Source organism: Juglans microcarpa x Juglans regia, chromosome 5S, assembly GCF_004785595.1.
Source record: "Juglans microcarpa x Juglans regia isolate MS1-56 chromosome 5S, Jm3101_v1.0, whole genome shotgun sequence".
Classification (NCBI taxonomy): Eukaryota; Viridiplantae; Streptophyta; class Magnoliopsida; order Fagales; family Juglandaceae; genus Juglans; species Juglans microcarpa x Juglans regia.
Window position 1 is genome coordinate 8,957,527 of NC_054603.1, and position 22,335 is coordinate 8,979,861.

General features: G+C 40.0%; 2 protein-coding genes and 1 pseudogene across 5 annotated transcripts in view; 1 reads left to right on the forward strand and 2 right to left on the reverse strand.

The window, feature by feature from the left end:
• Positions 1 to 1,510, forward strand: part of LOC121268091 (187-kDa microtubule-associated protein AIR9-like) — a 58,926-nt gene extending 57,416 nt beyond the window's left edge. For all 4 annotated transcript variants that reach the window (XM_041172220.1, XM_041172217.1, XM_041172218.1 and 1 more), the window contains 3 exons: positions 458 to 490; positions 583 to 714; positions 1,096 to 1,510. In XM_041172220.1, coding sequence (XP_041028154.1) covers positions 458 to 490; positions 583 to 714; positions 1,096 to 1,272 — 342 coding nt within the window. In that variant the 3' untranslated portion in view covers positions 1,273 to 1,510. The remainder of the gene's footprint in view (positions 1 to 457; positions 491 to 582; positions 715 to 1,095) is intronic.
• A 198-nt stretch (positions 1,511 to 1,708) lies between these two features.
• Positions 1,709 to 4,777, reverse strand: LOC121268094 (annotated as a pseudogene).
• A 12,332-nt stretch (positions 4,778 to 17,109) lies between these two features.
• LOC121267065 (cationic amino acid transporter 1-like) lies at positions 17,110 to 19,020 on the reverse strand. The gene is made up of 2 exons (XM_041170943.1): positions 18,601 to 19,020; positions 17,110 to 18,515 (listed from the first exon to the last, which is right to left on the reverse strand). Exons 1-2 carry the CDS (start codon positions 18,983 to 18,985, stop codon positions 17,110 to 17,112), a joined length of 1,791 nt encoding a protein of 596 aa, XP_041026877.1. The 5' UTR covers positions 18,986 to 19,020.
• Positions 19,021 to 22,335: the final 3,315 nt, after the last annotated feature.

The following is a 22,335-nucleotide window of genomic DNA, read 5'->3' on the forward strand; positions in this document are numbered from 1 at the left end:
TAAGCTCGTGTTTAGAGAAGCTAACATGGTAGCAGATTTCATAGCTAAATATGGGGCCAGTGGCGGAAATTGGGATTTTTTTGGGGAGGACTTTGTTTTGGGTAGACTAAAGGGGCTTATACGTACAGACATGATGGGTATACCTTATGTTAGATACTAGTGGTTGGGTTGTTTATGGGTTTTTTGTTACCACGGTATTCCTCCGCCACAAGTGAGGGTTCTTTTATAATATTTAGGAGGGGGTCACTCATAGACAGGTGACCTTCGACCTTTTTTTAAAAAAAATAAAAATAAATAAATAAATAAAAAAGGTTTCACTGTCCTCAGATGAGAACAATAAAGCGCAAGTATCAAATTTTGTTGGATCGATTGCAATTTTCATTTTTCCTTTATTGCCAACTCTGGCTTTATTAGTTTTTTGTTTTTCATATCTCACTGTTGGCCTCTTCGGAAACAGGCATTGTGTGACAAGGATCGATCTTCTAAAAAGGTTTCTTTCGATGTTCTCTTTGTACATTTCTTCTCTATTTATATGATATGCTGAGAAGATTAACATAAACTATTTCTGTTGTAATGTTGCAGGTACCTTCAGTGGGGAGTCTCGAGAGGAGAGTCCTAGAAGTTAATAGAAAAAGAGTCAAGGTTGTAAAGCCAGGGTCTAAAACTTCTTTTCCAACAACTGAAATTCGCGGAAGTTATGCACCTCCTTTCCATGTAAGTTTGTATCTAATCTCTAGATACTTCAAATTCTCATGCAGTGTATTTTGTCAATTGGCATAGACCTTTTTTTTTATAATTCTATTATTCTACTTGCTTGTTTACTAACAATAATTTTAAGCATTAAATCAAGATTTCATATATATAGAAGATTATCTTTCTTGGGAATTTAGATAAGGTAGAGAGGCAGAAAATGGCACGTGGGGCTAATTGGCAAGTTGCCAAGATGATCCATTGTTGACCCAAATTTCAAGACTTAGTTTTGTTGTATAGGTTTGATAATTAATGTTTAACTGACATGTTTACATCTGCATTTTTTTTTTTTTTTGGATAATTAACCTAAATACTCTGGCAATCTAAGGTTTAGTGATGTATCAGGTGGAGCTTTTCCGAAGTGACCAACATCGGCTTAGAATTGTAGTGGACGGTAATAATGAAGTAGATTTGATGGTGCAGTCCCGGCACCTCCGCGATGTTATAGTGCTTGTGATCCGAGGCTTTGCTCAGAGATTCAATAGTACATCTCTCAATTCTCTCCTCAAAATAGAAACATAATTATGGTTAAGAAGTGTAAAGTGAATCATTGAAAATATATAAATCTATAGGTTTTGAGACGTGCATGTCATCGTCCTCCTTTTTCTCTCTTCCATTTTAGCATCATCAATGCTTGTTTTCCTTCCAACATTGTTACTTTTTCGTATAAGAAGTGTTGTGCTGTGGTCAATGGATAGTTGTTCTCACAATCATTGTGTATTACTGTATCAATTATATTATTGTTAAGCTACTTGCCCTAGATGTTTTTTTTTTTTTTTTTTTTTTTTTTTTGGGTTCCGACACTTGTACACATTTATATATGGTGAATGTAGTCTCAGACCATTTAGTAGGTTGGCATTGCAGCTAAAATAAGACGGGCCCCTCAAACGAGGGAGCAAGGACTTAAGAGGCAACATGGAATATTGTGACTGATGGAGGACGGACTGGGAGACCAATCTTTTCTCTATTGTGAAGTAGAGTATGAATCTAACTCTTAAAATATTTTCTTTACAAAGAAACCTGTGGAAAGAGACCACATTTCCTTCATGAACAACAAATTAAACACACGGTCTTAAACCAAAACTATGTATGAAACACCCAGAATGACCATAATATGAACACAATTACACACTAACATGACACCTATTTAATAGGAACTTCTCTAAAACGCATTGGATCTATCTTGATAACCCTGAAGCAGTCCCGGAAGGCATCGCCCCATCTTCAACATTCTTCCACTGCGAGCCGTTATTGCTAGCTTCCTTGGATGTGTCATAGGAAGCATGCAATCCAAGAAGGAAATAGTAGACCAAGATGATCAATGTCCATATGCCGAACCTTGTGAACGGTGCTTTATCTATTGACCCAAGAAGGAAGATATTAATGGCGATCGACAATGACGGTAGCCATGGCACCAATGGCACCCCCAAATCTTTGGTTCCCTTGCTTGTGGGACGAAAAGCCAAAGCCTCATGATTCCGACCAACCAAATTGGCCCAGTTATTGCGTATCCGATCCAACCATCAGGAGTAGTTGCCCAATATGCAGTAGTTGCAAACGAGGATACAAGTATAAGCAGGAGAAACACGGAGAGTTTGATATGATTAGCTGGTGTTGTCACCCCACTAGCATAATAACGGCGAACAATGAGGGCAAAGGCCACTAGCATGAAAATGAACAGTGTGGAGATGGAGAGCAGGTTGGAGAGAATCTCAAGCTTTGTGAAGAAGGCAATGATGGCAGTGGCTGCAAGCATCACCACTGTGGCATTGACGGGAGTCCTGGTCTTTTCATTGACATGGGCGAGCCATGGCGGCAACATGTGGGTGCGTGCAATATGCGTGAGATATTGAGCCTGACCCACTGCCCCACCAACAGAACGGTTGTCATGCCCTTGAGTGCACCTGCTGCAACTATGTACTTAGCCCATCCCATCCCCACAGCTTCGAATGCGACCGAAAATGGAGCATCTTCGTTAATATCTTTATACGACTGCATGAGGCACAGCGTCACGGCTAGCAAGCAATACGCCAATGTAGTAATCGCCATTGAGCCAACCAGACCAATAGGGATGTCCCGACCAGGGTTCTTTGTCTCCTCTGCCATGGTTGAGACCGCATCAAACCCAACATAAGCAAAGAAAAGCACAACCAAGGCCTGAAAGATGTTGCAGGCACCATAAGGAGAAAATGAGGAGTAATTCTTGGTATCAGCTTTCATTAGGCCCGCAACGATGATGAAGAGAATGACGGCAATGTGGAAGATGGAGGCTACGTAATTGAAACGCTAGGAGCCCTTGGTGCTGAGGACTGCAAGGATGCAGATGATGGCAATGATGACAACGGCTATGGGATCGAGATATCTGTAGTCAGTAGAGAGACCATGGGCGACTATGCGGAAATCGTTAGGCTGGTGGTTGCAGAGAGTTGCGAAGTAGGATGTCCAGGAAAGGGCGACGGCTGCTCCGCCGATCATGTACTCGAGTAGGATATTGCCAGCGGCAATGAAGGCCATGAAGTCGCCCAGCTCTACCCTCAGGTACGCAAATGATCCACCTGAACAAATGTAAAATCACATTTTAATTTCCAGTTTGAGATCAATATTATTAGGAGTACCAAAGGCGGGAATGCAACTCTTTTATCTTTAATATTAATGTTATCCTCTTTAATATATTAATTAATTAATCAATATGATATATTTTATTAATTAATTAATTAATATGATATATTTTAAACAGTTTCATAGATTTATTAATATTTAAATGAGAAACTATTTAAAATATGATATAGTAACTAGCTAGTGTAAACGATGATGACCAAGTTGAGGATAGACCGATACAAAACATTATTTCTCTTTAAAAAAATGTTATTTTGTCCACTCTATTTGCTCCCTCATTTTGATACTTCATGTATTTTAAGTTTTTTTTAATTTTTTTACTTAATAGTTAAGAAAAATGACTATTAGTATATTGATTTTATTTTATATTTTTTTAAAAGTGTTTTAAAATAAGAAAAAAATATGAAAACAAAGATGACCAATTTGGCCTAGCGGACAAATGGAGTAGTGCTACTTCTCTTTAACATGTAGGTCTTGGGTTAGGTATTGATCTAGTAGATAGAGAAATGCACATAATTTGGTCCACAAAAATAATCATAAGAGGTTATTTTGTAAAAGCAACTGTCTCATATTATAAAATTTCTTCTATTGTATGGTAAATATAGCCTTACTATATTAAATCACATTTGTAAGAATTGTTTTAAATGTTGATTAATTTGAGCGGATATCTATTTTTACGAATGAATTTTTTTTTTTTTACAAATCAAGTTCGATTCGAGTTTAATCGAACGAGTAACGAGCGAGCTATTGAATAGACTGGTTCATTTATGGCTCTATCTATAGATGAATGAGTAAAATACCCACTAAAATACGAGAAATGGAACCCATGACTGCACGTACGTGATCCCAGACACATGGGGTACCCCCAACAAATAATATTTAGAAGATCACGTACTAAAGATGCATCCTATTTAATTCCTATATAAAAAAGGATACATTAGACTAGCGTTATTTAAAGGGTAAGATTATTCACGTGATCCATTAATTCCATAAAGATGCTGCATCCATAAATTTTAAAATTTATTTTTTTAAATTAAATTAATTCATATAGACGTGCGTGGTGTAATGATTTTCGAATATAAATTAAAAAAAAAAAAAAAAAAAAAAAAAAAAAAAAAAAAAACACGGGTGCATGCATGGACTCCTACATTTAGAAGCTCTCTTCTACAAATAGTGTTAAGCGTACGGTACGTACCAGCGACGGGGATCTCCACGGCGAACTCGGTGTAGTAAAAAACGGAGAGCATGGTCGAGATGCCGGAGACGACGTACGACAAGACGACAGTCGGGCCAGCGTGTTCCTTAGCCTCGAGGCTCGTGAGGACGAAGATGCCAGCACCGATGACGGCGCCTATGCCGAACCACATGAGATCCCACCAATTGAGCGTCTTCTACATCTCGTTCTGGCTCTGAGCCTTCACCTCCACCAGCTCCTTGTGGTCCATGGACCGGGTTACCTACGTAATCCTCGGCTTGATCAATTATCCTTAATCTTAGGAGATTTAATTGTACAGATCAATTCTTCCATTTCTATTGTAATACGTCTTTATACCTTGATTTGTAATTACTCCAATTGATAATATATATAGAAGAAATACTCACCACGATTATTGTGGTGACTTTGCTCAAACATTCACATGGTATCAGCAGCCCGCACGGATTAACTTCCATCGATCCCTCTTGCTTCCATGGCTGCCGAAAACATCTCACCCACCCTTCTCCCTTTCAACACCATGATTCACATGGTAACCATCAAACTATCCTCTTCCAATTATCTCCTATGGAAAAGTCAGCTCCTTCCTCTCCTTGAAAGCCAAGAACTACTTGGACATGTGGATGGAACTCTTGCACCTCCTCCACGGTTTGACCCTGTTGGCTCTCAAACGCCAAATATCAAACACTTGGCGTGGAAGAATACTGACCAACGACTTTTGAGCCTCTTGCTCTCCTCCCTCATGGAGGAAGCCATGGCCAAGGTTGTGGGTCTCTCCACCTCACGGGAAGTCTGGCTAGCCCTTGAAGATACCTTCAGTCACAGATCGAAAGCTCGAGAAATTCGTCTCAAGGACGATTACAGTTGATGAAACGAGGGATGCGTTCGGTAACCGAATACGCTCGGGCATTCAAGGCCCTTTGTGATCAACTCCATGCCATCGAAAGACCTGTCGACGGCACTGATAAAGTTCACTGGTTCCTCCGAGGACTGGATTCGGAGTTCACCAGCTTTTCCACCCCCCAAATGGCTCAAACTCCCCTACCTTCCTTCACTGATCTAGTCTCCAAGGCTGAAAGTTTCGACCTTTTCCAGAAGTCCCTTGAATCTTTTGGTTCTTCACCCGCTGCTTTCACCGCCACAAATCGCGGTCACCATCGCTCCAATTCTAGACATCCTGCTCGCCATCAACAGGGACGGGATCCTCTTCAAACTATGGCAATGGCACTTCCCACCATGGGCCGGGACGTTGTCCACCGCGCTGCCAAATTTGTCCGCAGGAAGGGCACTATGCCGACAAGTGCAACCAGAGGTATGGACGGGGAGGAGATGTTGTTGGCAACACAGCCCTTCTCGCTGAGGCCTTTAACGCCTCTTGTTCTCTTCATGGGCAGGAGCCCAGTGATTGGTACCTGGACACAGGGGCTTCGGCCCATATGACACCGGACCTCTCCCACTTGGATCACACAAGTAATTATACAGGTAAGGATCATGTAATTGTTGGAAATGGTGCTTCCCTACCCATTATCCATACTGGTACACTCTCTCCTACCCCAACACTTAATTTATTGGATGTCCTAGTTGTTCCTCATCTAACCAAAAATCTCATGTCAATTAGTAAATTAACATATGATTTTCCTCTCTCTGTTACATTTACTAATAACCTTTTCTCTATCCAGAATCTTCAAACGAGAAGGGTGGTGGCAACAGGTAAAAGAGATGGTGGTTTATATGTGCTGGAGCGCGGAAATTCCGCTTTTATTTCTGTTGTTAAAAATAAGGCTCTTCATGCCTCATATGACTTATGGCATGCTCGTCTTGGACATGTGAGCCATTCAGTTATTTCTTTTTTAAATAAAAATGGTCATCTCTATCTTACCTCATTATTGCCTTCTCCATCATTATGTGACACATGTCAAATTGCAAAAAATTATCGCTTGCCTTACTCTCGTAATGAACGTCGTTCGTCTCATGTGTTGGATCTTATTCATTGCGATATTTGAGGTCCTTCCCTAGTTAAGTCAAATTTTGGATTTATTTATTATGTATTATTCATTGATGATTATTCCCGTTTCACTTGGTTTTATCCTTTGAAATTAAAATCTGAATTTTATGACGTTTTTATTCATTTTCAACAATTTGTGGAAAATCAATATTCCACCCGCATCAAAAATTTTCAAAGTGATGGTGGTGCTGAGTTTACAAGCAATCGCTTCAAAGCACACCTTAGCACCTCGGGTATTCACCATCAACTCTCTTGCCCATATACACCCGCCCAAAATGGCCGCGCTGAACAAAAATACCGACATGTGACCGAAACAGGACTGGCACTCCTTTTCCATTCCCATCTTTCTCCTCGTTTTTGGGTTGACGCCTTTAGCACTGCAGCTTACATCATCAATCGTTTGCCCACACCGCTTCTTGGAGGTATGTCTCCCTTTGAGCTTCTTCTCTATGGTTCCTCACCAAATTATGAGAATTTTCATCATTTTGGTTGTCGTGTTTATCCTTGTTTGCATGATTATATGTCTCACAAATTTTCTCCTCACAGCATCCCTTGCATTTTTCTAGGATACAGCCCTTCCCATAAAGGATTTCGCTGCCTTGATCCCACTACCTCTAAGCTTTATATCACCCGCCATGCCCAATTTGATGAAAACCACTTTCCCTCCAGAGATAGCTCTCAGGCTCAGCCCCCTTCCTCTCTTCATTTTTTGAATTTCCTTGAACCAAGCATGCCAAATACCGACCCACCTCCACTATCTCCTTTGCACCATTCTCCGCATATTACTCCATCCAGATCTAACCCGTGTGTTATTTGTGCTGACCCAGTGGACGAGTCCTTGCAGGTTACTGACTCTCTTGCAGGCCCCTCTTCACCGCCTCAAGACCCTCGCCCATCTCATATTGATTCTGATGGTACTCCTACTCCGGCTCCTCCGTTGGGTTCCCATCCTATGCTCACACGAGCTAAAGCTGGCATTTTCAAGACTCATCATCCGGCGAACCTCAGTGTTTTGGGATCCTCTGGACTTCTCTCTGCTCTTCTTGCCTCTACTGAGCCTAAAGGATTCAAGTCTGCTGCTAAGAATCCTGCATGGCTTGCGGCCATGGATGAAGAAGTTCAAGCTTTACAACACAATCGCACCTGGGTCCTGGTTCCTTGACCTGCCAACACCAATATTGTCGGTTCCAAATGGGTGTTTCGGACCAAATACCTGCCTGACGGATCCATTGAGTGCCTCAAGGCTCGTCTTGTGGCCAAAGGCTATACTCAGGTACCTGGTCTTGATTACACTGACACTTTCAGTCCTGTTATTAAGGCTACTACTGTTCGTGTTATGCTCTCTCTTGCTGTCACCAACAGGTGGCCCCTCCGCCAACTTGATGTGAAAAATACATTTCTCAATGGCACTCTCACTGAACATGTCTATATGGAACAGCCCCTGGGTACATTGATCCTCGATACCCGAATCATGTCTGTCAGTTGAAGAAAGCTCTATATGGCCTCAAACAAGCACCTCGTGCCTGGTTTCAGCGTTTCAGTTCCTTTCTTCTCACTCTTGGGTTTTCTTGCAGCCGTGCAGATACTTCTCTCTTTATTTTTCATCAGCGGTCTGACACTATCTATCTGCTCCTGTATGTTGATGATATTATCATTACTGGCAACAACTCTTCTCTTCTTGACAGTTTCGCTCGCAAGCTTAATTCTGAGTTTGCCACGAAGGATTTGGGGTCTCTCAGCTACTTTCTTGGTCTGAAAGCTACTTACACTACTGATGGTCTCTTCATCAGTCAGCTGAAATATGCCCGGGATATTCTGACTCGAGCACAGTTACTTGACAGCAAGCCTGTTCCCACTCCTATGGTCGTCTCTCAGCATCTAACTGGCGATGGTCCTGCTTTCTCGGACCCTACTCTCTACAAGTCTCTAGTCTGTGCCCTTCAGTACTTAACCATCACTCGCCCTAACATTGCTCATGTTGTTAACTCTGTCAGTCAGTTTCTGCATGCCCCTACTACAGATCACTTTCTTGCTGTCAAGCGCATCTTACGTTATGTCAAGGGCACACTTCACTTTGGTCTTACTTTTCGCCCTTCTACTGCAGCTGGTGCCCTCGTTGCTTACTCTGATGCTGACTGGGCTGGCTGTCCCGACACTCGCCGTTCCACCTCTGGCTACTCTATTTATCTTGGTGATAATCTGGTTTCTTGGAGTGCTAAGAAGCAACCCACTGTTTCCCGTTCCAGCTGTGAATCTGAGTATCGCGCTCTTGCAACCACTGTCGCTGAACTTCTTTGGCTCACCCATCTACTTCATGATCTCAAGGTTCCTATTTCACCGATGCCTATTCTCTTATGTGACAACAAAAGTGCGATCTTCTTAAGCTCCAATCCCATTTCCCATAAACGGGCCAAACATGTTGAATTAGATTATCATTTTCTTCGGGAACTTGTTGTTGCTGGCAAACTTCGCACTCAATATGTGCCCTCTCATCTACAGGTTGCCGACCTCTTCACCAAAAGTGTTTATTGCCCTCTCTTCGAATTCTTTCGTACCAAGATTCATGTCAGTTCAAATCCGACGCTCAGCTTGCGGTGGGGTGTCAAGGATACGTTACCAACGTAATCCTCGACTTGATCAATTGTCCTTAATCATAGGAAATTTAATTGTACAGATCAATTCTTTCCATTTCTATTGTAATACGTCTTTATACCTTGATTTGTAATTTCTCCAATTGATAATATATATATATAGAAGAAATACTCACCACGATTATTGTGGTGACTTTGCTCAAACATTCACAGGATTCCATCCTTTAGCCTCAGCGGAGTCTCCATGAGCGCCCTCCCGTAATTTCCCCAGATCCGAAATGAGTCCTCGGGGAGAAAATCGTCTTTTGAGCAGGAACACCCCCTCTTCCTAATTCCTTCATTGCCGCCGTCCCCTACTCCCATTCTGTCTTTCCCCACCAAAAACAGAGAAAGAACATGAGACCCAACATGTACAATAGAAAACAAAGCAAATAATTTTTTAACTCTATACGCTCTATGGTACAGTTTCCTGGGAAACAGTCAGAGAAATGAGAGGAAACAAAGCTTTCCCATGCATGCTGCATGCTGATCAGATGACCTTTTAAATTACACAAATTGATCTCCGATTACAGATCGATAACATAAAACAAGAGCGTTTTGGAAAAACAAGAGAATTTTGTAAAAATGCATGAGATTCAAACAGAAAATAAAAATCAAGCCAAAAGACCATTTCAAAATTCGATTATTAATCCAAGTAATCGTAATGGAGGAAAGCGAGTACTGGTTGTATGAAGAATTCGATGAACTCCCTGATACGAAATCTCTGGTTGATACTTACTATGAGAAAGTCTGAAGGATAAGAGAGAGAGAGAGAGAGAGAGAGAGAGAAGAGCTTGTAGGTACGAGAGCTTCTCCGGCGATCGGTGAGTTCTCAGGAGGAGAGCGTTGGAGGCAGAGAGACTAGAGAGAGAGGGGTCAGAAATATTGTCGAAGTGGGGAAACAATGCAAGAATTCGGAAATAAATACCGTGGGTTATAGAAGTTAGAGTGACACGTGTCGAGTACAATTGGGTCAGAGGAGCTGGAGTGACAGCCCATGCAGCAATTTAAGTTAGGAATTTCGTACAAATAATTATTAATTAGTTAGTTAATTAATTAGATTCCTATATTTATATTTCAACAGAATCTTTCAAATTCTCTGATACGAAAATTTCGGTTTGACAGCTGAGACTCTATTCTTAAACTCTTGATGAATCTGGAACTGATTTTCCTCCATTTTAGGTTCAATTCAATCAAGGTTTAATATGGGAAAATACATGCATATACATACATACGTTGTCAGAAAAAGTCCAAAATACTAACTAATGACATTAGATAGGAGTTGAGCCGAACTCATGTCCAAAAAGTGAAGCTGATCAAGTTCCAACTGTTGTTAATCTCAAATCGAAAAACCCTAGCGTCTCCTTCCCTCTCTCTCGTGAAGAATCAAGGGTTCTAGATCTAATTTTCATTGGAGAGGTCAGCTTCCTCCTCCTCCATTTCCTCCTCCTCCATTTCCTTCCCTTATTCTTCCATTCACTCATCTTGTCTTTCAAGATTTATTTTACTTAGTTTTATTTTACTTTCTTTAAGACTGAAAAAGACAGATCTATAACTTTTCTGTATCTCCCGAGAGATACGGGCAGCACAAGTAGATCCACATGTCGAAAATAGTTCAGAGAAAAGTGGTAGTTTTGCAAAAATCACCGCACATGGTTCTCACACACCGCCCACATCTGCTCATAGTCCTCACACACCATCCCTTCCAGCAATTCTTCTCGTCACACGCACCAGATTACTGAACTTGCCACCACCAGAAATTTCAAATCTAACCTTTGTGGCTGAAAAGAAACAAGTGTGTTGCCTTCATGGGCTATCATAGATTCCGAACTCTATCGGAGTTAGTCCAAACTGTAATTCGTCATTTTTTACATCTATCTTACTGTTTTCATTTTTTGTTTCCTCTTTGTTAATTAAAATGGACATTTGTCTGTAAAGGTTGAGTCCTCTTTTTCTATGAAGGGTGAGATTGAGTCTCTGTTTAGACACAGAGTGTTGTCTCTTAGACGTTTGTCTATAAAGAGTATCAGCAATAATAGTGAAGACCATACTAGTCACAAAAGAAAATAATGTACTAGTGGAGTTCAAAATGCATTATTTTAGTTTATGGTGTCATGTTTGATATGGAGATATCTCATAATGTATCCGGTCATGGATGTAAGTTTATTTGATAAATGAACGATGACAATTTTCCTAAAAAAAAAAATGTAGGAGTTGAGCCTACATATATAGTGAGAATGTTTGAATTGGACTCGATTAATATATATAGAACAATGCCAATATATACTAAGTATGTACAAAAAAAATTTGCATATTCACGATCGAGGTGTATACTAGTTTTATTTTAAAAAAATAAAATATAAAAAAAAGAAAGAAACAGTAAAAAGTCATGTGAATGATCAGATCGAATATGTAAGTTTTTTGTGCTAATTAGTTAGCATTTCTCATGAATATAACATAGTACTATGATATTTATCAAGCTTTCTGATTTACAATGTAAGAGATTCATTGTATATTGAAATATTATGTCACTGTACAAGACTGAAAAGTCTTATTTATACATTTGATGATAGTCACCGACTTTAACTAAAGAATAAAATAATCATACACTTGTAAAGAATCTAATACTCCCCCTCAAGATGGACTATATATATTTAATAGTCCCATCTTGCCAATGAGATAGTTAAACTGGTACAACCCGAGAGACTTTGTCAAGATATCAGCAATTTGACAACCTGTCTTGACATGAAATAGCTTGATAACACCAGCTTGCATCTTCTCCCTAACAAAATGACAATCTATCTCAAAATGTTTTGTTCTCTCATGGTATACCGGATTGGAAGCTATGTGGATAGCAGCTTGTGAATCACAGTACATTAAAGCTGGCTGTGAGTGTGAAATTCCAAAATCTGCTAACAAGTTTTTCAGCCAAAGTATTTCACAAACCCCAGCTGCCATTGCCCTATATACTGACTCAGCCGAAGACCTAGAAATTGTTTGTTGCTTCTTTGACTTCCAACTGACCAAATTATCTCCCAAAAACACTGTGTAACCAGTGACAGATTTCCTAGTATCTGGGCATGCTGCCCAATCTGAATCTGTGTATACTTTGAGCTGGAAATCAGTGGAAGCAAATGAGAAAAATAATCCCAAGCCAATTGTGGCTTTGACATATTGAACCACCCTATTTGCAGCTGCCATGTGTGGTACCCGAGGCCTATGCATGAATTGGCTTAATCTTTGCACTGAGAAGCCAATATCTGGCCTTGTAATGGTTAGGTAAATCAGTCTACCAATTAATCTCCTAAATTGAGAAGGATCTTCTAACTCATCCCCACTTTCAGCATTCAAAATCAAATTTTGTTCCATGGGTGAAGGTGCTGGTTTACAACCAGTCAAGCCACAATCTTCAATAATTTCCAGAGAATACTTTCTCTGACAGAGGTGAATTCCCTTAGCAGACCTGGCTGCTTCAAGGCCTAAGAAGTACTTCAAAGGACCTAGGTCTTTCATCTTAAAATGGCTATTCAGATATGACTTCAAGGCTTCTACAGCAGTAGAATCATTACTCGAGACTAAAATATCATCTACATACACAAGAAGAAAGATAACTGAAGTACCCTCTTGCTTGCTGAAAAATGAATAGTCTGATCTTGATTGAGTAAACCCATTGAGCAACAAAGTCGAGGAGAATTTCGTAAATCATTGCCTTGATGCTTGTTTCAAGCCATACAAGGATTTCTTAAGTTTGCATACAAGTTTTAACTCCCCCTTGTTGCCAAAACCAGAGGGCAATGACATGTAAACCTCTTCTTAAAGCTCACCATTCAAGAAGGCATTGTTTACATCTAGCTGAAAAATTGGCCACTGTTTGGCAGCAGTGATTGATAGGAAAATTCTCACAGTAGTGAGTTTGGCTACTGGACTAAAGTCTCATAGTAGTCATGTCCTTCTAATTGGGTGTATCCCTTGGCTACTAACCTAGCCTTACATCTTTCCACACTCCCATCAGATTTCAGCTTTAATTTGTACACCCATTTACATCCAACTGGACGTTTACCAAGAGGTAAAGGGACTAAATCCCAAGTGCCATTCTGTTCTAAAGCTGAGATTTCAGCTTGCATAGCTTCTCTCCATTCAGGATACTTGACAGCTTGAGAATATGATTTAGGCTCAACAACAGTAGAGGTAGTGAGAACAAAATATTTATGAGATGGAGACAGTTTATCATATGTCAAATACCTGCTGATTGGGTGAGAAATATGTGAGGAAGTAAGACCAGCAACCTATTGATCAGTGGGAGAAGGGGAATGCAAAGCAGCAACCCGTTGACAGTGATAGGAATGAAGGTATGAAGGAGGATTTCGAGTCCTAGATGACCTTCTAAGAGAATGAGCTGAGGGAGCTAATATAGGATTGGAATTAATATTACTGATCTCAATTTGTTGAGGAGTAGTAATATTAAAATCAGAATTAGGAGCAGGATTGGGTAGAGGACCAAGAGAAGGATTTTGAGTATTATGTGAAAATGGCAAATCTGTAGCACAGGGTGGTGTTGAAGAAGAAGATTCAAAAGGAAATACTTCTTCATGGAATGCTACATCTCTAGAGATATAGCAAGTCTGAGTTTCTAAGTTTAACAGTTTGTAACCTTTAACACCAAAAGGATAACCTAGAAAAACAGACTTTACAGCTCTAGGAGAGAATTTAGAACGAGCATGAGAGAGTGTTGAACCAAAACATAAACATCCAAACACCCTAAGATGAGTATAAGATGGTATTTTGTGATAGAAAAGCTCATAAGGAGTCTTATTTAAAAGAATAGGACTTGGAATTCTGTTAATCAAATAAACAGAAGTAAGGATGCTATCTCCCCAATAACAAAGAGGAAGTTTAGCATGAAAAAGAATGGATCTTGCTACATTAAGGATATGCTGGTGTTTACGCTCCACAACAGAATTTTGTTGTGGAGTTGCAACACAACTCAGTTGGTGGAAGACTCCCTTGGAAGCAAAAAAAGATTTTAAAGCAAATTCAGGACCATTATCATACCTAAGTGCTTTGATTTTGAGATTGAATTGTGTTTCAACATGAAGAAAGAAATTTGTAGCAAAGATGCAACTTCAGACTTAGATTTCATTAGATATATCCATGTAGCCCGAGAATAATCATCGATTATGGTAAGAAAATATCTAAAACCATCATAAGTAGAAGTTGTCATTGGTCCCCAAATATCACAATGTATCAAATCAAATGATACATTACATTTATGATTACCAATAGGAAAAGATAATCGCTTCTGTTTTGCAATTGGACAAGTGGTACAATTATCAAATTTGGAATGCAAAACAGGAATAAAGTGTTGTAAAGAATGCAGTCTAGAAGAAGATGATGACCTAATCTAAAGTGCCACAAGGCTACATTAGATTGAATTGAAAAACAGGATGTAGGAGTGGAAGATTTCCTGGAAATAGTAGATGGCTGAGGAAAAGTCAACCTGTAGAGGCCATCTTGCATTTCACCCATCCCAATCATCTTCGAGGTTACTAGGTCCTACAAGAAACAATGGTGAGGTTTAAGGATCAAACAATATTGTGATGTTTGAGTAATTTTGCTGACTTACAGGAGATTGAAAGTAAAACTAGGTACACATAAAACATTAGTGAGAATAAGAGAGGAACTTAAAACAACATCACCAATATGTGTAACCTGAGCAAATGTACCATTAGGTAATTTGACTGAATGAGAGACAATAGCAGGCTTGCTGGTATAGAAACATGTAGAATAAACCATATGTTATGATGCACCACTGTCAATTATCCAAAAATCCGAGTGAAATGAATTAACAGAGGCACAAACAGAGTTAGATTTACCTGAAAAATTAGGAATTAAAGCCATGTTCACCGAAGGAGGTAGAGAGGAAGCAGCTGGTTTGAGTAAGGCTAGTAATTGTTGACACTAATCCGCAGTAAGTGGCAAGAAAGATGAATCAGTGTTCTGAACAGCATTGGCAGTGGTATTGACACCTTTAGGTTTATCTCGAAATTTATAGTTAGGAGGATGTCCATGGATTTTGTAGCACTTATCAACTGTATGGCTAGAAATGCCACAGTGACTACAGATGACCTTGCTACGGCTACAAGATTTGAAATTCCTAACTACAATGTCTGGCTTGGCAGCTAAAGCAACAGACTCAACAGATACAGAAGGAGTATGCCTCTAACTAACTAGCCTTTGGCGTTCTTCTAGTATAACAAGACTAAAAGCTTTGTTAATAGATGGCAGAGGTTCCATCATTAAGATCTGGCCTCTCACGGCATCAAATGCATCAGTAAGCCCCATGAGAAATGTCATCACATAACTCTGGAAATGATATGCAGCAAGGGTCTTGGATGAATTACATGTACATCCTCGATAGATGCATACTGGTAATGGTTGGTAATTTAACAATTCATCCCAAAGTACCTTCAATTCAGTGAAGTAAGTACTTACATCGCTTTGATCCTATCGTAGGGCAAAGATAGCAGTCTGCAACTCAAAAACACGAGGTCCGTTCCCTTGAGAAAATCTCTCCTTCAATTCAAGCCACATCACACGAGAAAAGTCAACATAAATGACACTTTGAGCGATTTTAGGGGACAAGGAATTGAGAAGCCAGGAGAGGACATAGTGTCGCATTTGCTCCTCGGAGAAAACTGAGAGTCAATTTTAGCAGGAGGATCAAGAGATCCATCAATAAAACCTAACTTGTTTCTCGCCTTCAAAGAAAGAAATGTAGATCGGCTCCAAGAATGATAATTGCTTGTGTGGAGCTTCTCACTGACGAGGAGCACACTAGGATGATCTGCAGTCGTTAGATAATATGGACTGCGAAGATCGGCTTCGACATGAACAACGGAAGAGGAAGAAGAGGATGAAACGTTCTCAGACATGATTCTAGGATTTGCGATTTAGGCAAAACAACGAAATCGAAAAATGAAATCTGCGAACTCGAAATTAGATGTGAGAAACAGAGGATGATGAGATCGCAAAGGAGATGAGATCACGAAATGGAAGACTCTGGAAAGCAAGGGTAATTGCGGAAGAATAAAGTCTCTGATGCCATATCAAGCTTTCTGATTTACAATGTAAGAGATTCATTGTATATTGAAATATTGTCACTGTACAAGACTGAAAAGTCTTATTTATACATTTGATAGTCACCGACTTTAACTAAAGAATAAAATAATCATACACGTGTAAAGAATCTAATAATATTGATCAATGAACTTTTTAATTGATGAGCGGTTTATATAAAGGATCGGACTTGTTTTACATCAAATGTTGATTTAGGTTAAACTCTTGTTTTCCTCTTCATTCTATGTATAAGTTGGACATGACGATTCGTTCCGAGATATAATACATATATAAATATATAATGCAGTAGTAGAATTTTGGAATTTCGATTCGTGGACTACTTGAATGATAACTAGGAATGGGATTAGCAAAGCTAGCTTTCCACAAATGACAAATCCATGAAAGGGAATCTACCATTTCTTCTTTAAGCTAGAGGAAATTATCTTTAATTTTACAGCATCCATGCATGCATGTACGTACGTAAAACTCGATCATCACTCATCATAAGAGAACATGATTTAAAGTTAGAGAAGCCTCTAACTTGTGGGAATCATATTGCGCACGTACTTAGAATTAGTACATGATTAATATGAAGGTACAGCCATATGAACAAATTCGCTAGCTATATATGAGGAGGAAGCGGAACGATCTTGGCTCCCCTTCGTAATATATATGAACAGCCATGCATTATCCTTAGAATTAAACGCATATTTCACACATGCATGCATGCATATATACATACATACATACATACACACACACTGCATATATGTCATTTATTAACTGCCACCAACTGATGCAGAACCTGTAGCAGAAGAGTCAGCGCCCTCTTCTACCACCTTCAACTCTGCACCATCCTCCATCCTGATCTTCTGATCCCCAGATGCCTTCGCCTTGTCGTATGAAAAATGTAATCCGAAAAACAAATAGTAAACCAAGATAATTGCAGTCCAAATGCCAAACCTTATGAACGATGCTTTATCTATCGATCCAAGAAGAAAAACATTGATGGCAATCGATGCTGATGGCAGCCATGGAACTAATGGTACACCCCAAAGCTTTGGTTTTCTTGCCTGTGGAACTAAAAGCCAAAGCCCCACTGTCCCGATAAGCCAAACTGGCCCAGTTATTGCGTATCCATGCCAGCGATTATCAGTACTTTTGCCCCAATAAGTAGCAGTCCCGATCGAGGACCCAAGTATTAGCCCCAGACAGACAACGAGCACGACACAATTCAGTTGTTTTGTCACTCCACTGACATAATAGCGGCGGACAAGAAGTGCAACAGCCACGAGCATGAAGATGAACAGCGTGGAGACTGAGAGGAGGTTGGCGAGAACGCGAAGATCTGTGAAGAAGGCAATGACAGCAGTGGGGACGAGCATGACAGCCGTGGCATTAATGGGTGTGCCTGTCCTTGGATCGACTTTGGCTAAAAACTGGGGAAGCATGTGGCTGCGCGCAATGTGCGTAAGATACCGAGCCTGGCCGACAGCTCCGACTAGCAAAACGCTTGTCATGCCTTTCAGTGCTCCGGCAGCAACTATGTACTTGGCCCATCCCAGCCCCACGGCTTGGAATGCAACAGAATATGGAGCATCTGCATCAACATCAGCGTACGGCTGCATGAGGCAGAGTGTCACGGCTAGCAAACAGTACACCAAGGTGGTAACCACCATCGAGCCGAGAAGACCTATGGGGATGTCTCGAGCTGGGTTCTTGGTTTCCTCGGCCATGGTTGAAACGGCATCAAATCCAACATAGGCGAAGAATAGCACGGCCGAAGCCTGAAAGATGCCTCGAACATCGAAAGGGACAAATGGGGTGTAATTCTTGACATCGGCTTTTGTAAGGCCAGCAATGATGATGAAGATGATGACGATGATATGCACAATTGAAGCGATGTAATTGAGACGGGAAGAGCCCTTGGTGCTGAGGACCGCGAGGACACAGATGGCGACAATGACAACAACGGCAACGGGGTCGAGCTTTCTGTAGTCCTCTGGGAGAAAATGGACTAGGATACGAAAATCATTGGCTTTGTAGTTGCAAAGAGTGGCAAAATATGAGGTCCAAGAACGTGCTACAGCAGCTCCACCGATCACATACTCGAGGAGGATGTTGCCGGCGGCAATGAAGGCCACAAAATCGCCGAGCTCTACCCTTAGGTAGGCAAACGAACCCCCTGAAACATTGCAACTTTACACATGATCACTTAGTCCAAAAAACACAAAAGATGAGAGATGTAAGATCGATTGAAAGTCTCTTACCTGCTACAGGGATTTCCACGGCAAACTCGGTGTAACAGAAAACAGAAAGCAAGGCGGAGACGCCAGAAACAACGTAAGACAACACCACAGCAGGTCCAGCATGTTCCCTGGTCTCAAGACCCGTTAGCACGAAAATACCCGAACCGATAACCGCACCCATCCCGAACCAAATAAGATCCCACCAATTGAGTGTCTTCTTCATCTCATGCCCGCTCCGAGCCTTCACCTCCACCATCTCCGTTTGGTCATGGGACTTGCTCGTGACCCTGTCTGCCAACCGCCATGGAATCTCCAACAGTGCTTGGGAATAGTTTTCCCAACTCTGGAATGAGTTCTTGGGAATATGAGAACCATTTTCCGAGTTTATGAGGGACCTTATTCCCATCACTTGACTCTGAGAGCCCGTCTCGCTGCTCCCCTCCATTCTAACATGCACAAACTGAAACTGAAACGACGACTATAAATTTCTATATTATGGATAAATTTAGGTACAAAACCGTCGATCGATGGCCCAATAATGCATTAATTTTAATTTATTTCCTTGTTTTTCAGAATGGGAACTAGGAAATGAAGAAAAAGTGATCCTGTATTTGTGTGCGCTTATCTCAGTGCAATAGTTTCTTTGAATTAATAAAGTAAATGAGAATGTAAATCTAGATAATACTTTCTATATGTGTTTGGTTGCTAAGAAAAGTGAGGAAATGAATTAAGCTAGCTTATAATTAACTGATACTTTCTTGATGATGTTTTCCGTTTTCAGAAAACATACGAAAGATAAGCCTCAAGTGACTGATGAAGGGAGTACTGCCGAAGGTTCCGTTGATGATTGCATGCAGTACTTTTGCTTTCTAAGAATAAGTAGGAAAAAAGGGCTAGCTATGGTATTTGGACTCTCTTTTAATTAATCTTCTAAATTTTCTCGAAGAGCCAAACAAATTACATAACAGACACACATACGAATCAATCACTTGATGATCACAACCTCTACAACGATCTATTCCCAAAGATTTTTGCAGCAGGCTGTTTATGATTAGATGCTTCAAACAGCTTCCTCTGGAACTTGAGAGTGGAGATAATTAAAGCATAAAATATGACGTTGATTCCCACTTGAAAACACACACCATGAAACTCTTTTTCTTTTCTTTTTTTAATATATAAAAACGACAAGAACCTCGGTCGATTGTATTTGTGCAGCTATGGCAGCTAGGATACCGAACGGCTGGAAGATTAATTTGTCGTTGATAACAAGAACTATCTATAGTTATATATCAATATGTGGAGAGAGAGAGTGTAACACCCCGACCCAGAGGGTCCGGAGAGTTAACTTATAAAACCTGATAATCAACTCTAACAAGGCTAGGGTACTTCCAAATTCAAGTATATATCCATCTTTCAAACCTCAAGTCGAACGTAAATACTTCAATTAAATAAATCAAATAAACTCATTTATCCAATATTCAGTCCAACAATCCTAATAAAATCAACTCTTCTTCATGTCTCAAATAACAATTAGAAATAATAAAACATTAACATAGTCTCCATAAATCGTCTAACTCCATTGAAGTAAACTTAAGAAAGATAATTAATCTCCGACACCAACACTAATATCATGAGATACCCAACAACAAATCAATGTTAATCTTCTCCATAGACTCTAATACTGATCTTCAGCTGAACCTTCAATGTCATCTGAAATATTATGGAGATAAGGGGGGTGAGTTATCAACAACTCAGCAAGCAGAGAGCATATACTAGCATGTAAACATGAGCATTTATAACATTTAATAAGCCGAACAAAACATTTACTTTCAGAATGTAGAAACAAAACTTGTACAAAAACATTAGAGCGAACTTTTAAAAAAATATATACGTATTCTAGAAAAAAAACATCCGTCGGCATTTCCAAACTGAAATATTATAATCTTATCATCGATCAATAACACATCGGGACAATACCATGTTTAACCCCCGTGGTAGGGTTATAAACCACCATTATACCCGTGGCTGGGCCATTTTCTATGTTTCACCCCGTGGTAGGGTTATAAACCACCATTATACCCGTGGCTGAGCCGTATACCATGTTTCACCCCCGTGGTAGGGTTATAAACCACCATTATACCCGTGGCTGGGCCTTAACAGAAACAGAAAGGATTTCATCGAAAATCCGACTACAATCATATACAGAAACAGAACTTCATGCCAATGTTTTCAGATGACACATCACATCAAAACAAATCACTAAGAGCTTCAGATCATTTCACAAGTTCGAGATAAATATAAACAAAGTATTCTCATTTGTTCATAACAAAACTTTTAAAATTCCTTATTCGCTCTTTTACATAGTTCAGAAGTACAGTACACAAAACTAGCTCATGTCTACACTAGTCATGACAGAAAAACACTTTCTCTTATATAGAATTTATGCATATGCAGAATAAACATCTGAGGTTGTTTTCAGATCATCTCTTTCAAAGAAAATAACCACATTTATTCTCAAAGTCAACCTCATTTTATTTATTTTATGCAAAAACTAGTATATGAACCCCGCTTACCTGACTTCTTTGTAATATCAACACCTTGAGCCGGAACTCTAATAGTAACACCACCTAAACAAAAGAAACATATATCTATCAGTTAATAACCCATCTAGTAGGCTGCTATATATTGGGTAATAAATCAAAACAGTCTCTTCACAGCTCCATAACCATCCCACAATTTAAACCTGAACAACTCTCTCTTCAAACCATTTGCATTTAAACCCAAAACAGCCACCACTTTCTATAACACCAAACCAATCATAATTATTTCCAAAAACCAACAACCGCAACTCCAATAATTAAAACATAACCCAAACCAAACTCCACTTCCAACCTCCGAATAAAGTAGTTTCAGCGTAAATATCAATATTCTAATCATTCAACAATTCAAAACTTGCACAAAAGTTCAATACAACTAGTTCCAAAACATCCATCATTTTACACCAAAAAGTCTCAAATAATACTTCAAAAACCGACTCACAAAACACCCAAAATTATACTCCTCAACATCCATAATTCCAACACACTCCACTGTTCCAACAATTAAAATACATCAACCCAAAATAAAAGTCGCAAAATCTTCTACTGAAAGAAACTAATGGTCTGTGCAAAGGGGAAAATTGACTAAGTGTAATGCACGGCCATACAAAGCAACGTGTGTGTGTGCGCGATAGACCAACCGAGGAAGGAGATAAAACAATTTATGGTCTGCGTAACAGAAAGTAAGAATTAAGAGAGACAAAAATCAATGAAAGGGGCGGAAGTTACTGAACGAAAGTGACGACCCAGAGGAAGAATTCAAACAAGGCTCCAAGGTTATCAAGACCCACGAAAAAAAATTGCACAAACCGAAACCCAAAAGAAGAAAATTTATAAAGTCATCTAAGCACAAAGAAGTAACGGAAGGGAAGAGACTAACTCACAAATTGCTGTGAAGACAGGAAGAAGAAAACAGAGGACGAGAGAGAGGACGATGGCTCACCTTCGAAGAACCAGAAAATCGAAACCCACGGAGCCAGATGTGCCTGCCAAGGATGAAACACCAGTCCACGCGAGAGAGAGTCTGAGTGGTTTGCAAAAGTGGTGAGGAAAGCTCTTCATGCGCGGAAACGGCAAGAGAAATCGTGGGCGTCGGAATCAGTTGCACGGGAAGGGAGAGATTCACGGACTGGCTAACCGAAATGCTGATTGCGGAATG